Source organism: Rissa tridactyla, chromosome 4, assembly GCF_028500815.1.
Source record: "Rissa tridactyla isolate bRisTri1 chromosome 4, bRisTri1.patW.cur.20221130, whole genome shotgun sequence".
Classification (NCBI taxonomy): domain Eukaryota; kingdom Metazoa; phylum Chordata; class Aves; order Charadriiformes; family Laridae; genus Rissa; species Rissa tridactyla.
In genome coordinates this window covers 43,787,478-43,803,745 of record NC_071469.1, presented here as the reverse complement: position 1 = coordinate 43,803,745, position 16,268 = coordinate 43,787,478, and the positions used below count along the sequence as shown (strand labels likewise).

The 16,268-nt window shown below is 38.0% G+C and overlaps 1 protein-coding gene across 5 annotated transcripts in view; it reads right to left on the bottom strand.

Moving 5' to 3' along the window:
- Window positions 1–1,113: 1,113 nt before the first annotated feature.
- Window positions 1,114–16,268, bottom strand: part of TTBK2 (tau tubulin kinase 2) — a 106,347-nt gene continuing 91,192 nt past the window's right edge. For 4 of the 5 annotated variants that reach the window (XM_054199210.1, XM_054199213.1, XM_054199211.1 and 1 more), the window contains 2 exons: window positions 9,863–11,136; window positions 1,115–8,871 (listed from right to left, as the gene is read on the bottom strand). In XM_054199210.1, coding sequence (XP_054055185.1) covers window positions 8,403–8,871; window positions 9,863–11,136 — 1,743 coding nt within the window. In that variant the 3' untranslated portion in view covers window positions 1,115–8,402. Of the gene's footprint in view, window positions 8,872–9,862; window positions 11,137–16,268 lie in introns of all 5 variants that reach the window. The other variant, XM_054199214.1, reaches the window with a different exon arrangement.

Sequence of the window (16,268 nt, the reverse complement as noted above, 5' to 3'; positions counted from 1 at the left end):
CAGGACAGAGTGCGCAAATTTGTTATTTTCATCTTCAAATTAATACAGCTAGCTTGCTCTTTCTTTATGTGCCCTTTCTGTGATCAAACGATGGTTGCGTTGGGAGCACCAAAACCACACGCAATCCAGAAGCACACCATGGAATTTCTGGCTACTCTTAGCAGAAGATGAAATATAATTTTCTTGGAATGTTACCGAGTAAATGAATTCCCAGTTTGTTTCTTATCATGTGAAGCAATTTGGGCTATTTATAGATATGACAAGAGCTAATGACCTGGTCATGAAGCTTAATGAAAATATTGCCAATGATTTGAACAGGGTCAGAGCTGGCTTTTAATTTGCCTTACATGCAGGCCTAACGGTGATAATGCTGAGAAAGAGATCCAGGGCATTTTCTCCAATTATTCTGGGCTTGCCTAAAAACCTTGTTCTGCTGCACAAAAAGCAGGCAGTATTTTCCATAGCATGCAAGGACTAAGACATGCAGGCGGATAAACCAAAAACATAAATTGTGAAGATACTGTACTATACTTCTTTTACCTAGTTTTACTAGAAAGAGAAATTAAAGGATCTTGGAGGAAAGTAGAGCAACGGGTAGTTTAACGCTGCATTTCCACGTAGCACAAACTGGTCAGATGCAGTAACAACTTCCGCTCATTCCGTTCCCTGCTATCTGCCACTTAAGCGTATTGTACAGAGGATGAGACACGTCTCCTCAAGAGGCTGTAAAAGCTCAGCGAGTACATCCAGACAGCTGGCCATCTCCAAAGAAATCAACTACGGTGCCTTCTGACTAAGTAAGAAATTACAATTTTGAAAGAAAAAGGTTGGGTTTTTTTCCAAAAAAAAGTAGCTGGCTCTTCAGAACAACAAGCCTGGGATACACCGTATTGTTACTAAAATTGATCGGATCTGGCTGTGGCAACCATTTATTGTTTGGCTGAATACGGACAGCACGGATAAGAGCAAGAGCAAATAGAAAGGGAGGTTTCTGAGGAGGCTGGCTGAGTTTCTCTGTTCTTACTAATATACAACACACGAAGCTACTACATCAGTAAAGCTTCCATTGATCCAATAATTCCGACTTGAGATATGAACATCTGACTTGTTGCGGTTGTACCAACAGACACTTGCTTTTTGCTTTCTCGTAACAGGGAAAAAAAATACCACTGCCAAAGCACTTTCTCCATTTGACGTACAGGGCTACAACAGTAAAAAAATACTGAAAAAAATTCAACTGAAGCTTTATAAATAATGAAATCAGTATACAAACACAATCAAGAATTGAAGTTTTGCATGCTGAATGAATATTTTATTTAGAACCAGTTTATAAAAATAAAATACAAAATAATTTGAAAACAAAACTTAAGACATTGTACAAAGCCTTGATATGGTACAAATGAGAAAATAAATAATTACAACTTTATGTACAAATGACCATTACAAGGGCATTAACTCTTTATGTTCTTGGGTGCCTGAGCAAACTTAAAAAGGAAAAGAATGGCTTAGAAGATTTCCAAGAAGGGGAAGGGAACTGCAATTACTGAGCAAGAGAATTTGAAGGACTCAACATTTGTCTTCCTCAATGGTAACAAACAATCCTGGAACTACTTTCCACTTAATCGTGCTGCAGATTTTACTATTGAGTACTTAATTTCTTATGGGGTGATAACATTGTATTTTTAATTAATACACAGATTTAATTCTTTGTGGTGTTGCCCAGAGATTTTAGATTAGCAGCCAGTGGTTGGCAGCTTCAGAAAGTCAGTACTTGTCTGAAGGCATTGCTGGTGATTTCCTTAATTTACTAGTTTGGATATTCATAGGAAAGCATTTGAAAATCGACATCATTTAGCCCAAGCACTGCAACTCGTCTGTGGGCTGACTCTATAGAAAGTAAGTTAGAAGTTGGGGAAGAATTTCAAATCTTGCTTTCTAGCCAAGAAAAGTACAGAGGGTGCAGAGAGGGCTGCTGGGCAACCAATCCAGATCTCCAGTCAGAGGGAAAAGATGTGAAATAGCCAAAAAAAAAAAATCCCGTCTCACCTTGTGTGAAACTTCTATGACCTTGCCTGCCACGCAGCAGATATGGGTTTAAAAGGATTTGAAGCCAGGCAGACCAAACTAATTATACTGTATCTTTTGGAGCAAGCTGGTCTAATGTTATTATAAATCCTTTATATAAAAGTTAGGTCAAATATCAAGTGATCTCAAAAGGAAACAAACATCTGTAATTCCAATTAATTCCAGCTGAATTCCCACAGAGAGTTGTGGATGATCAGGAATTCGTATGAGTGGCCCACCGGTGTTACTGTTTTAGAAGAAACCACTTTGTGCTCTTGGCCAAAGCTGGCTCTCACCAGTAATTCTTACAGAAAAGGAGAGATCAAAAGGCAGGTCATGTCATAATAGGAATAAAAAAATAAGCATTTTCCAATTTAAAATACAGCAACTGCAAATATAATATTTATAGAGTGAGTTTATTCCTTTACTCCCTAAACAGGGACAAAACTGAAGAAAACAAGACCCTGTGGTGATTTTAATGCAAGTTTCACCTGCACAAGAACAGCAAGAATTCCCAAGGATCCGAGCTCTTCATGTAGAGGAGAGACAAAAGCCAAATACATAAATGACATATACTAACATTTTGGTCTGTCGCTGTTACTCTTAGGAGAGAATGTGTTACCAACAATGGAGAGTAAAATCAGCCTGCACGTTCAAACCTGCATGGCTAGAGCAATTGCCAAGTTAATACATTAGACTTTAAAACAATACACTCCTAGGCATTTCTGCCTTTGAAAAGCCCTCAGAGGTTAACATTAAAAAGCCTGATTATTTCAACCACAGGAAAATGAGTGATTCAATAAACTTTTTGGCATTTGGCAGTATCTTAAAATAACTCCAGACAGTTATTACGCAATTCAGGTTGACTTCTATAGCATTTCTCTTTTACAAATGTTATATGTAGGGAAAAGGAAGACTGGCTTCAAGCGGACAGCTGAGGTATTCTCGCGTGAGGTGCATGTTTATGCAATTTGCACGTATTAGCTAAGAACTGTATGACCTATGCCTACATACTGCGTGTCATCTAAATGCTGAACCTCCCTTCCTTTTACCAGCGTTACTGGTTACTGAAAATTGCAGAAATTGCAACCAATGACATGCGGGCCAAAAGCAAAACAGCAAACAAAACCCTTCAGTTCACTGCCTACTTGATTAGCTACAAGTAGAAGAATAAAAACACTGTTCCACAAGTTTCAGAAATAGGAATGAGCATCCAAAGCTTTTACCAGTTGAAGAAAGGAGTCATGGATAATCGTCAAGGCTTTTACTTATATAGCTGACAGTTCTCTTACCAGTCCTTACAGCGGAAAAGCCTACAGAGAATGCACCATGGGGAATCACGGTGTTAACCTAAGACACCTACGCAGCCCATTGCTCACTGGAATCGCCAAAAAGGGCATGGCTCTCGTTGCCTCATAGGATCAGTCCTGCTTGAAAAAAATAATGTATTATGCACCTATAATGAGAAACCAACGTGACTTTGAGCTCTCTTTCATTCTCCTATTCCTTTTCAGAAGATTCCTTTTTCATTTTACATATATATATAAAAATTGGAGGCATGTATCTCTAGTTTGCCATTAGAACCTTTTAAGAAATTGGAATAATCGATTTCTTCTTACCAGAATTTATGCCTCTTAGTGTTCTACAAAAATGTCCAATTCATGATGGAAAAATTCCGTTTACAAGAAAGAGTCTGTACTTTTAAGTCTAGGATTTTGTCTACATTCTCATTAAAAAGAAAATATTTTTTAGAAACATTACAGTCAACCATTGCATAAATGATGCTGCAATAAGAAGGACTGATGGGAATTTTGCCCAAGGAGGACTACAGGATCAGGCCTTCTAATATGGAAGAGGGACAGAATCAGAATTATGGCACAGAGGAGATCCGAGCAAATCAAAGCAAAACAGGCCTCGGCTCACTCTGGCAAATGAATTCCAGTAAATAGGATGCAATAGCTGAGACTGTTCCTATCTATATGTATATACACACATATGTATGTATGTATATTTGTTTCTATATAATATACAGTATCTATATAAGTGTATATATAGATACACTTATGTACAAATGCATATTTATAGATATAAAATAAAAATTGTGTGTTTTCCCAGCTATAGTTAATACCATAATTCTACAAATTGTAAATGATAGAGCTCTTGCAAGTCTTTTTCAGATGAAAAATCTTTCAAGCTATTTTTAAATATAATGGACCGGATCCTTCCCTTTACATCAAGACTGCTTAGTGAGGTATGCAAGAAAGCTTGATCTCATACATGCAGACTTCAAGGCATGAACACGTCCAGATTTCCCAAGACAGGATGTGGCGGGTGGCTATAATGAAAGCCCCGTGTCACCCCCCAGGGGTTTGCCTCCTGAATATTTGTACGTAACTAGCAGTTAAGACCTCGTATTGCTCCTGCCTTTGAGCAGTGAAATTTTCTATGCTTACCCATCCTGCTTCAGCAGTGGAAAGGTGCCTAGCATCATACAACTTGCCAGTGTTGCTCTACTGTATCACACCTTCTATTACTTTTAACAGAGTATTACCGAAGTAATAATTGGCATTTGTAATTAATAATGAGGCTTATTAATATTACTATAGATTTTTGAGGTTGCAACTTAGATTCATTATACCATGCAATATTGCAGCACAAAAGTCTGCATGAAATGTTCAGTCTTTTCAAGTTCTATTTTCGTTAAAAGGCATCATGCCTCATTTTCTCTAAAAAATGCTCCAAAGTGCTGGCCACGACACAGGAAACACTATAAAAAGGAAAGGCGTGCACAGCATCTGCATCTGCTCCATGTCACGGCGCCATTGTACCGCCCCCCAAAGAAATGGAGGCTTGAAGAGGACAAAGCAACAGCTCCTTCAGTGATATTGTTTCCCAGATAAAACCCCCATGTCAGAGGTTGTGTGCGTGCTATGCAGAATAACTGTAACCATTTTGTACAATGGAGAAAGATTTTCCCTGTCCCTGAAAATTTCTTGCAGATAACCCTCCGTAAACCATTCATTCATACTCTGCACAAGGGCCACGCGCGTGTACATTGGTGGTTTTATGCAGAGTCAGTTGCATATTCAAATATTTAAGCTTACATAGTTCTTGATGATTATACAGGCCTTCCAGAAATACTAAGCTAATATTTATGTGTGAGTTGATCAGCTGACCGTTACCTAACTACATTAACTGATTGCTACATTAGACTACAGTAAGCAATTCTGTAAACTTCTGGGGGGAGGGTATCAAGCAATAAAAAATTCCAGAAGAGCGCATAGTTCAAGATAAGTTATTCATAATCATCCCTCCATTCATATCTTCATTATTTTCTCACTAGATCCTGTTGAATCCACAGCAAAAAGCAACCGGGGATAAACAGTCCTTTCACCTTTTTCTGCAGTAAAAGCAGCCTGGGTCATCAATCACTATTGATACCTCTTTCTCCGTTTTGGCATAGATTACTATTTTTACATTGGCAAGTCGTTCAAGTACAAGTGAATTTCTACAGCATTGATTTATTTTACATAGTAATGTGTAACAATGGACAAGTTTGTACTTTGAAGACAGCATAAAAAAAAAATCTTTAGGTGTTATATTTTCTCGTCTGTGAAGCAATTACCTGTTTCTGGATCCTGCTACACTGGAGAGAAAATATAAACACCCCAACTTCAGCATTTCAGGCAAGGATGCGTGAGGTTGGTACCTCTTAAAAGTGACCATGTAAGTGTAGGAATAAGCTTACGAGACCATAATAAATGCTTTTTGGAAATAAGGGAAAGGAGACCAAAAATAATCATAGGTTGCCACACCACCTTAACAAATAATTCCAGCAGTGCCCAGGGCAAAAATATCACAATGGGAGCAAATTCTCTTTATGCTATGCCATAAGGAAACATGAGGAAAAGAGGAAGGAAAAGATGGAATTTGTTATTGTCACATTCATCTCTTAGGTACTCATTGACTGTCACTGCTCCTATATGACTTGCATTCATAACAATTAAGAACCCACATTTTGAAATAAAAATGAGTAACCACAAGCCCTATCTGTAATAAAAAATAAAAATACCTTTGAGTCTCCGTTCTTGTTCCATATGCAAATGCACACACGAAATTATAAAGAAAAAAAGCAAGCTGCAAGATGAAACATTGGCTGGTTGAGAAATCATCAGTCCTCCAATCTTGTACCAAGGTATAAAGGCTATTAGAATTTGTGCATTCCAGAAATTTTGGGGGGGAAAACAGTAGATGTAATGCCAAAAGTATTCAGGAACTAACAGAAAGGGAACTGTATTATTTGTGGCCCATAAATTACAAATGAAAATTGAGAAAGAATGAGTTTATATAAGCATATACATATATGTATATATATAAATATTTATATTATATAATTTACCATGAGGACATGCAATTATTGGTATAGCACCTATTATACAATATAATACAAAGGAATAGGACTTTCCAATGGTACAATTTCTTCAGAAAAAGCAGGTATACCCTACCTATTGCATTCATCTGTAGTGCTTGAAACCTGAATGAAATTAAGGTTCCACACTGTGCTACATTACGTACAGGAAACAATATACATAATCATTGTAAGAAAAAAAAGAAAGAAATCAACATAGTCTGACAAAGCAAGTGAAATTCAGTGCAGCTCCAGGGCAGCTTTAATGCAGCATTAGAATGTGTTAGCTCAGAGACAAAATATTCCCTTTTTAATCCAAAGGTATTCATTTGGCAGAGGTTAAATAAAAAAGCACAGATGCTGGCTGGAGAGGCATATGGCTACAGCAAGCAGATCAGTAACTAACAAGTCTCCTATGCATCCAGTGTCCCCGCAACAGGAATCATTAGGGAGAGCTGGCTGCATCTTTTTCTCAGGCTTGTGTTCCTGTGTGTTACTATTCTGACCCACTATTCTCTTCTGAAAATAGTAAAAGGTGCTATACCATTACGTTCCCTACAGAGGTCCTGTAGAGCACAAGAAATTATCAAGTAACTACCAAACAAAGTCGGAAGAATTAGACACCATGGACTTTACTGCCAGACAATGAAGTTTGGCTACCAAAAAAACATTTGGGCAAAAGAATGACAAGAATCCAACATAAAAAATACCTCAGATTGCTTTCTGTATATTTTGCTTTGATGACTAATATTCTTACCCAGTTTTCCTATTAAGTGTATTTCTGTCACCTATAACCTGCCAAGTTCATGAAGTAGACAGTCTCCTCATCTGTGTTTCACCTTTCATATTTTTATAAAACAAATGACTAAAACAGCAGATCTTGGCTGGTAATCATCTCTGCACAGTAAGATCAGTGGTTTAAGTGATCTGTAACTAATGGAAAAACAAAAGCCAGCAGTAACAAGGGTTCTTTTTTCAGTTGAGTTAAGGGAAAAAAGGTACTTCTGTTTTCTAACATTTCCTAACTCACATTGCAATTTGTTGTAAATCTGCAACATTCAGTGAAATGCAGACATCTCCTCCTTTCTCTCATTTCCTAGACAGGAATGCTTTTCCAAATTCTACCGAACACATTTTGAAGACCCCCACTATGACTCCCAAAGAAGTTTATGATATAGAACTGAGAACTAGCTTCTTGGATCCCAATTAGCAGTAAACAAATTTATAAAGAATATAGCTATAAAAACATCTTGGCAAATTTTAATATTAATTTTTTAAATATCATCAGCGTCAAGAAGGGGCAAGGTATATGATACTTCCCTAGGTAAAAAAATCTGTGCCATGGTAGATAGGGGACAGGATGAGCACTGAATGACTCAAGAGATGTGTGCAGCTCAAAATGGAAGAGACTTATAAGGTCTTCATCGTCTTCTAAACTGTGTGCTTTTTTAACACTGCGAAGACATGCTTCAGCAGTACTTGTCTCCCAAATGTGATGTCATTTTGGGAATAACCGTTTCAGGCTTTCTTACATACTCAAAGAGTATGTAAAGCCTTAAATAATTAGGCCAAATCTTCTAGCTAGGTAAACTAAAAACATAGAAATAAATACCCTTTTAAAACACTCACCTTAAGAGATTTTTTTTTTTACTCTAAATACATTGCACCTCTTTGACTACCTAGTCATTCTTATCCTGGCCTCTGCTTTCCCTCTCACAGATCTGCTTGCTGCCTGCTCTTAGGCAATGCCACTTATTTACACAGTATGCTTTCTCATGAATAGTTTATGACGCTTACTTTCTTTAAAAAGCGCAGATTCAACACCTTTTTTTTAATATACTTTTTTAGATTATTTTTTTAAATACACAGTACACAGACACAACATGCATCAGCTTTAGGAGGCGGCTTTATACCTGTCAAGGCCCAGTTCCTATCTGCTAAGCTTAGTGGTTGATTTGCTCTTTCCTGTGGGAGTCTTAGTGTTTGGGGAATGGTGGAAGGAACTGCCAGATCCCTTCAGACCATTCTTGCTTGGTTTGTTGCAGCAGTGCTCTTGTTGGCAGGATCTCCTAGAAGATGAGGAGCCTGAATGACTAGGAGGTGATTTACTCCTCCCAAGATGTGGGGATGAACTCCTCTGATCATGATGGGGTCTCCCAGCCCGGGACGGAGAAGAACTGGCAGTACGGGGTAAAGAAGAGCTCCTAGGGGAGGCACTGGGACTGCGTCGGGGAATGACAGGGCTTTTGGGTGGTGTTTTTGGACTATGTGGAGATCCTGGACTCTTACACTGGGTAGAACTCCTTGGTCTTTGAGATCCATTCTGCAGGATTTGAGCCAGACGAGAGATAAGATCTGAGTCCGAGCTGCTACTCCCTAGGACTCTGTATCTGCGTAACCTTGAGAAGAAACGAAGAAAAATTATTTCTCTTCCCATCTATTCACCAAAGTTCACATAGAAACACAGAATTATTGGAAACTAGCGATGAGCTTACATTGCAGAACAGACACCTGGAGCTAAACTGTCCTATAAGGTGTTTGGATCTAGGCTTTGGCTTCTGTGTTGTTCAAACACAGTATTTATATTTGCATAAAGTCACTAACATAAACAGTCTAAGTGTTTACAGGATAATTGAAATTTCCTGGTGGTGCTAGCACCAGTGCACTGAAGTGTGGTGCTTATCACCTCTGTTCCGGAGGGGTACATCCATTCCTGCACGCCATCAACACACTCCATACACAATTTTAAGGGATGACAAGGCACGCAACAACCTCCTTCAGAGGATTTCGCACTACTGTATCAAAATTCTCCTTATCTGGTAATGTAGACACTGAAGAAATTAGATCATGGATGTCTGTATATAGAATTGGCAAAGGAGGACTTGTAGAATTCACTCTGCCCTCCTTTATTAGTCGTTTTTACTTAGCCATGATCTGAGCACAGCTAACTAACTCAATACTGATGGCTGGAATCTCAAAACCCAAATACTTAAAATGTCTACTATAAGAACAGTTTAATTTTCAAATTGCTAGATATGACAGATCCTATTGATTTTTCTGGGTTTGCAAATAATCAACAGTTCCAGAAAAGTGACCCCACTTAAAAAAAAAAAAAGTAAAGATTTAGTTATAGATTGACAGGTTTCAAAATACTGAATACACATCTCTTGAGGTATAAGATTTAACAGTGAAGCAGGCTCATTCTTGTGTAAGAGCCTCTCCTCATTCATTCTCCAACAAGGTAAGATTTCTCGGAGAACTGAAGCCCAGCATTTTAAAAAAAATAGTTAAAGGATGGAAATTCTACAGGATTACATCCTGCACACTAACTGCAGTCTAGCTCAAATCCATTTTCAACCTGAAAACCTATTTCTATTTTCTCTGCATTACCTAGCTTCTACCCCAGGTCTGGTAGGTGGTTTTCCTGGTGGTGGCCGAGGAAAGAACTGAGCTGAACTTGAACTGGTGACTTGATCAGCGGTTGCCCAGGACACTGGCCTTGGAATCTTGCTTTTTCTGGACTGAGGGCTGCTTGGAGATAAAGAGCTATCTTCCGTCTGCTTGCTGAGATGAGAGTCCAGTGTCAATCTAGAAAATGAGGATAAGACATCATCCTCAGAAAACTGTACTGGAGCAGCAGCCATTTTTTCCTCCAGTGACTTATCAGAGGCACTTGAGAGGTCACCAAGGAAAGATTTGAGCTGTCTCTTTTCCATAAGTAGTCTGACCAAGTCTGTCTGATGGGCCTTTTTTAGAAGAAGCTTTTCCTTTGCTGAAACAGGAGAAGAGGACTCTGAGGTTGAGTCTATCTCTTGTGCTAAAACTGGAATTCGGCTCTGCCTGAATACAAAAGGAGATTTAACTAAGTCCTTCTTAGATCTATGAGAATTCCCATTTTCAGAAATGCAGTGGAATAACTCTCCATTTCTGGGAGCATTTTTCTCTTTTTTGTCCTCCTGGTGCAAAAAAGTAGTAAGGGCCACTTGGTGGCATTTCAAGTCTTGGATATGGACTTCTTCCTTATTAGAATGAAAACCATTTTCCTGAACTGGTGCTATTTTGCTTCCCTGTCTATTAACATGTGGTTTGGTAAGTCTTGACGGAGAAACTTCTGATGTTTTAGGTGCTATCGACTTCAGAATCTCATCTTGATTTGGCACCAAACAGATGGGCCTTGGCTTTGATTCTTCAGCAGCTTCGGTATTTGTTAGAGGTTCTTCCTCTGCAGATTTTGAGTTTCCTGGCAAAGAATTATTCTGTTCTTTGCTTAGCACATCAATGGCGTCCTCAGAAACCACTGGAAGCCTTTCTTCTTCAGCATCCTCTACAGGAATATTTTCAAGTTCTTTCTCTTCCTGTATCCCACTATTTTGTTCAGGTAGGTCCTTTTGGCCACAGTCCGGGACGCTGACACATTCTTTGACAAGTCCTTCCCTGTCAAGCACCTCTTGGCTGATATTTAGTACCAAATCTGGTCTGCTGGCACTATCCGGAAGTGCATCTTCTGTCCCAACCAAACCTGGCAAACTTTCCTTTGGAGAGGAAAGTTCCACGATGTGTTCCATAGACTGAGCATCTTGCTCTCTTTTCTCTAGCTGGGGGCCATAATGAAAGCTCTCCGAAACAGACTGCGTGGATGCCACTGAAGGTCTGGGTATTGTTATCTGCATTAGAAAATTAGAGAAGGAAAAGGTGAGAAACGCAGGAATGTCATACAGACAACATTCTTTAAATAGCATTTTTGATTCCATGTCTTCAAGATACATTATGTAACAATTCCTACGAATCACAATGTTCAAATAATACCTAACTTCATAATTTACATCTGGATAATTGGGGGGAAATAAATCAACCCACTACCATCCCAAGACAGAAACGTGTAACAGGTAAAAACAAACATAATCTCAGTGGAAAATACTGCAGTTACCAAGTAACCCTCCTGGAAATGAGATCCAGCCTAACAGGTAGGCTTTTTATTTATTTTACATTAGTTTGAATACTCTTAGAATAAGCTGCATATAAATGTAAAATCTTGAACAAGTACACAACAATATTTTTAGACAAGTACAGAAGACAAAGAACACAGTGAGATCTAGATTCGGGAAAGGACTTAAATTTCAATTTAGGCAGAATTTAGATACTCTGTTAACAAAACAATTAATAAAAAACTTTATTTACCTAATTAAATATATCCATACCCATAATACTGACATTTTTGTCCAGAAAAACTTTCCTGAATACCCAAATTTTAGCTATTACCTTCCCTATGGAAGCTTATGCCTCATTTTAAGTAAGCAACCTGGTTAGGACAACTCCTTACCTAAGGCTGTTAAGAGATTCACAAACTAAATATTCACATATCTAAATCCCCTAACGGGTATAATCCAATAGACGCGCTTTAAGCACTCCTAAAACCTGTACATAGTATTGAGTCAGAGTCCCTTTGAAAAACTGTTGGTTATGATGAGCGCTGCCTCTAGTACGTAGCTTAACTGTTAGAGCATATGTCCATGAAATGGGAAACCTGCACTCTCCCCTCCTGAGGGACATAAGCCCACTTCCCCCAGTTCCCATCAAGTATGGACAAAACCAGAATGGAGTTGCTTCTCACCTTCCCCATTGAAGTCAGGCGACTGCACAGACAGAAACGCAAGAGTGATGAGGTCAGAGGGTGAGAAAGCACACGCAAAAGTGAGAGGAGTTTTACCTCTATGGCCAAGGGAGGAACGCACTCTCAGGTGGAGTCCTAACTTCTGGTTTATACATATTGGATTGAGTCATTTGGTATAAACAGTGAAAAAAAAAAAAAAACAAGGGGCGTCCCTTATATCTTTCTCTACATGGACAGAGAGTTCAGCTCCTTCTTTCCTTGTATTCTTTAGCCTCATGAATCTGACAGAGTTTGTAATACTGAACAGAAGGTGGAAGACTGGAGTCTGAGTTTGGACATAAAGGCTTTCTCGATGCACTGATGGCAGAAGAGACGACTATTTCCAGTGTTGTCAGGATTCTGCCATGTTACAAGACAGATTTCACTTGACCTTGTTGCAGAAATTATACATGCTGCTGAGCTTAATGGGCTTTTGCAAGAGCAAGTACATTGGTACTACTGGGTGGTAGAAACAAAGCTCATCAGTCAGAACCCATAACAATTTACAGTGTGTACTCAATACTTAAAAATACAGAACAACTCTCCAAAATAAGAAATGGGAACTGAGAGTGAAGGAGATATACTCAGATTTCCCATGAGAGCATAACAGCCTAATTGAAATTCTTGCAGATTTCTTTTTTTTTGCATTTTCTTCATAGTCCTGTATAACAAAATCTCCATCATTGTGGGTGCACATTTACCTCCATGAAACACAAACATTCAACTGATATTATAAACAGTTCACTAGAACGAAACATGAAACACAAAACACAGGCATAAAGCTGAATTAAGAGAGGACAATTACTTATGTTCAAGAAATTATTTCTATACTATAAAGTGTATACTAAATCACTCTAATTTACCTAATGCAGTTACTGGACCTTAACCTAAAAATGTGGAATCATATTTTTGAGAAATTTGGAATAAAATTTGGAGAAAAAGATTATCTGTTAGGCTACAGCGGTATTTTTCGCCAGGAGGGTGGAAAGAGCAGAAATGTAAGATAATTGAACTCTTATTTTCCCAAGTAGAACTAAACTGTCTGTAGCATCTTCCCCAAGTTGAGATTTATTGAACTAAGGATAAAAAAACCACTGAGACCTACAGCAAGGGTCTACTTTTTGTCTCCCTCATAATTTGTTCTCAAGTTTGGGCCAATACAGTCCCTTCATGTTTGCTGAATTAAAATGGTGGCTTGAGAAACAAAGTTTCTCAAGTTACTTGGTTTTGGCAAAAGAATCCTCCACATCTCCTCTTACTGTCAGTCTGGGTTTTTTCCTCTGAAAGAAACACCACTTCCCTCTTGAGTTAGGGAATCCAAGCACATCAGTTCAGCTACAGGAAGAACAGAGGAAGTAGAATTTTTCTTTAAAGCACCTTTTCATGATTAGGTCAATTAGTGTCTAAATCTTGAGTGTTAAACAAAAATGGTTTCCATACATCTCTTAGTAAGTTGCTCTGAGGCAATATATTTCCAGGTATCATACACTGAAGGACTTGCTTTCATATGACAGAGGAACATGTTTTGGCCTGTCACACAAAAATCATCAGATCTCCTAGAAATTCTCAAGTACAAGCTGGGTAGAAGTGGGTTCATGGAATTTTAATGCAATATTGTTCTTGGAATAACATGTTCAGATTTTGGAGAGATCACTTGGGTATTTGCTGTCCACACAGCTCTGTCTCCAGCTTGTTTCAATACCTTGTTCTCCAGGGCTGCAGACGACATCTCCAAAGTAAGGAAATCTGGTAAAATATTTCATTTTCCAAACTTTTCACTTGATGAACTAGTCTGGTTGCCAATTCAAATAACCCAGGAATCAAAAAAGAAGGAGTTGTCTTACACATATCTGAATAAGGATGGCTTCCCTTAGAATGGAGTGGTTCTGGTGTCCTCTCAATTTTCAAAGCTAGGACTAGCTATTTGCTTTTAGGAGGATATTTACCTTCTTAGTAGATTTCCAGAAGGGCTGCAATTGCATTTAAATCCTCCTTTGCTCAAATATGTTTACATGGAAACTCTATTTTCCTTGTGACCTCTCTCATATGTCAATTCTTTGTTAGGTGAAACCAGCTCTGATCTGAAATCTATTTACATTTTTAAACAGACTTCATATCCTTTGCCACATCTGGAGACAGAATTTCTGAGTCTTTCAGGCCTATCTTGGCCAACCCAGATTTAACCCCTACACCCAAGAAACAGAAGAGTAAGCTTGTTGAACAACCTACAATAGAACAGGCAGGAGCTATACATGAAAGAAAATAATTGAACAATGGAGGAAAGAAAAGGATACTGGATGACTACGTATCATCAAAGACTCAGTATTACTGAGTACTTCACAGTTCAGAAATGGCTTTTTGAACACATACATCACCTCCTTGATTTGAGTTCACTAACAAACAAAAGTTTGTTTTCTCAGATGGTCAATAAACCTCTTATTAGTATTCTCAAAGCACAAGAATTAAATTATATCCCTGTTGGGATTGATATTTCACCTATATGTGCAAGAAATTTAATTGAGTAATCATACAGAAGTGCCTTTAATGCAAGGCTTGCTACAACTTCAGGTGCAGCTTTAAGAGAGAAACAAAAGAGCAAGGCAAATTTTTAAAAAATCTGTGAATGTATATGACAAAACAGAACTTGTATAGAACTGAACCCTGTTAAATCACAGAATCATAGAATGGTTTGGGTTGGAAGGGATACAAATGCTTTAATTTGTAAGAACTTGGATGTAATAGTCTATTGAAGCTTGTAGACAATCCTCCTAAGGCTCCTTATAAAATTTCTTTGGGTAAAGCATCAGCTTCTTTACAAGGCTGGCCACTACAGATAACTTCACGATTCACACTATGCCATATTCTAATTAAAATAACAGGAGGAAATTTTTAATCTCTTAAAACAATTTAAAAAAAAAAATCTATAATCATGTAGCCTTAATTATCCCAGAAATAGTCTTCTCGCTCTCTTGTTTGTGAAAGCTTGCAAAACAGAAGTGATAATCAAAGAGTCTGAGAAGGGCTGATCCCGAGACATGCAAAATACCCCCATTTAAATTATCATTTAGTCTAACTCAGGGAGATGGAAATTTCAAGGTTGTTCAATGCATATCTAGTTACAAAACAAATAATACATACCTAATATGTAAAATTAAAAAACCCCATCTTAATCATAAATAATCCTCATACTGTCTTTTCTTCTGCCACTAATTAAAATCTTATCCTATGGTTAATCACGTCAATTTTGTAAAACACTGTACCTGAGGAACAAAGATTACAATGTGATGTGGGCAATTCATCTAAGAAGAAAAATGTGGGGAGCATAATTTAAAACGCTGCCTCTCAGCTCACTATGATAATCAGTTTATAACACTACCCAATTATCGCAATTCCCATATTTCAATAGCAGTTACGTGATACAGCAAATTACTGAGACAATATATAGAACAATGAATTTGAGGTCCTCCTTTCATGCCGAAATACTTGAATGAAATTATTACCACTACAGTCTTGAATCCTTTGGCCTTCCCCAAATAATGTCTCAATTCCTTTCTTATTTCTGAAATTAGCACATGAATGAGGTGAGAAATTAGCCTGCATTCTTTTTCAAGAAACTTTACAAGATGGTGAGTGGGATGTTAAGAAGGAAAAAACAAAACAACACCAACAACATAAATATCTCTTGGACATCCTTTATGACATCTGACAAACCTTCCTCCCTTTAAACCTTTGACAGGCTGCAATAGCAAGTGATGTGCTTGGATGAAATCCTCTGTGAACATATACAACAAATTGCAGAGGAGTGAAATACTGAGTTTTGGTCTGCAAAGTTGCTAAGTCAGAAAGATCTAAAGATGTGATTATGCATTATTGTACAGTACCAGCAGGTAAAGATCTGACCTCTCATCAATAGCTTCTTCTGTCCACTCATGCTGTTTGCTACTTCTGCAAGTGCTGTCAGGACTTCAGGCCTCTTAGAGACATTGTGTATAGATCTGTATTTCAGCTAATCCTGTCATTATTTATAACTTCGCACATTAATAAGCCATTATCATATTACTTGGCATTCTGAAGACACTTTACCCCGTCAATTTACTCTTAGAACTTCTTTTCTACCTTAGTAAAGTTTGTGTATCTATGAGAACA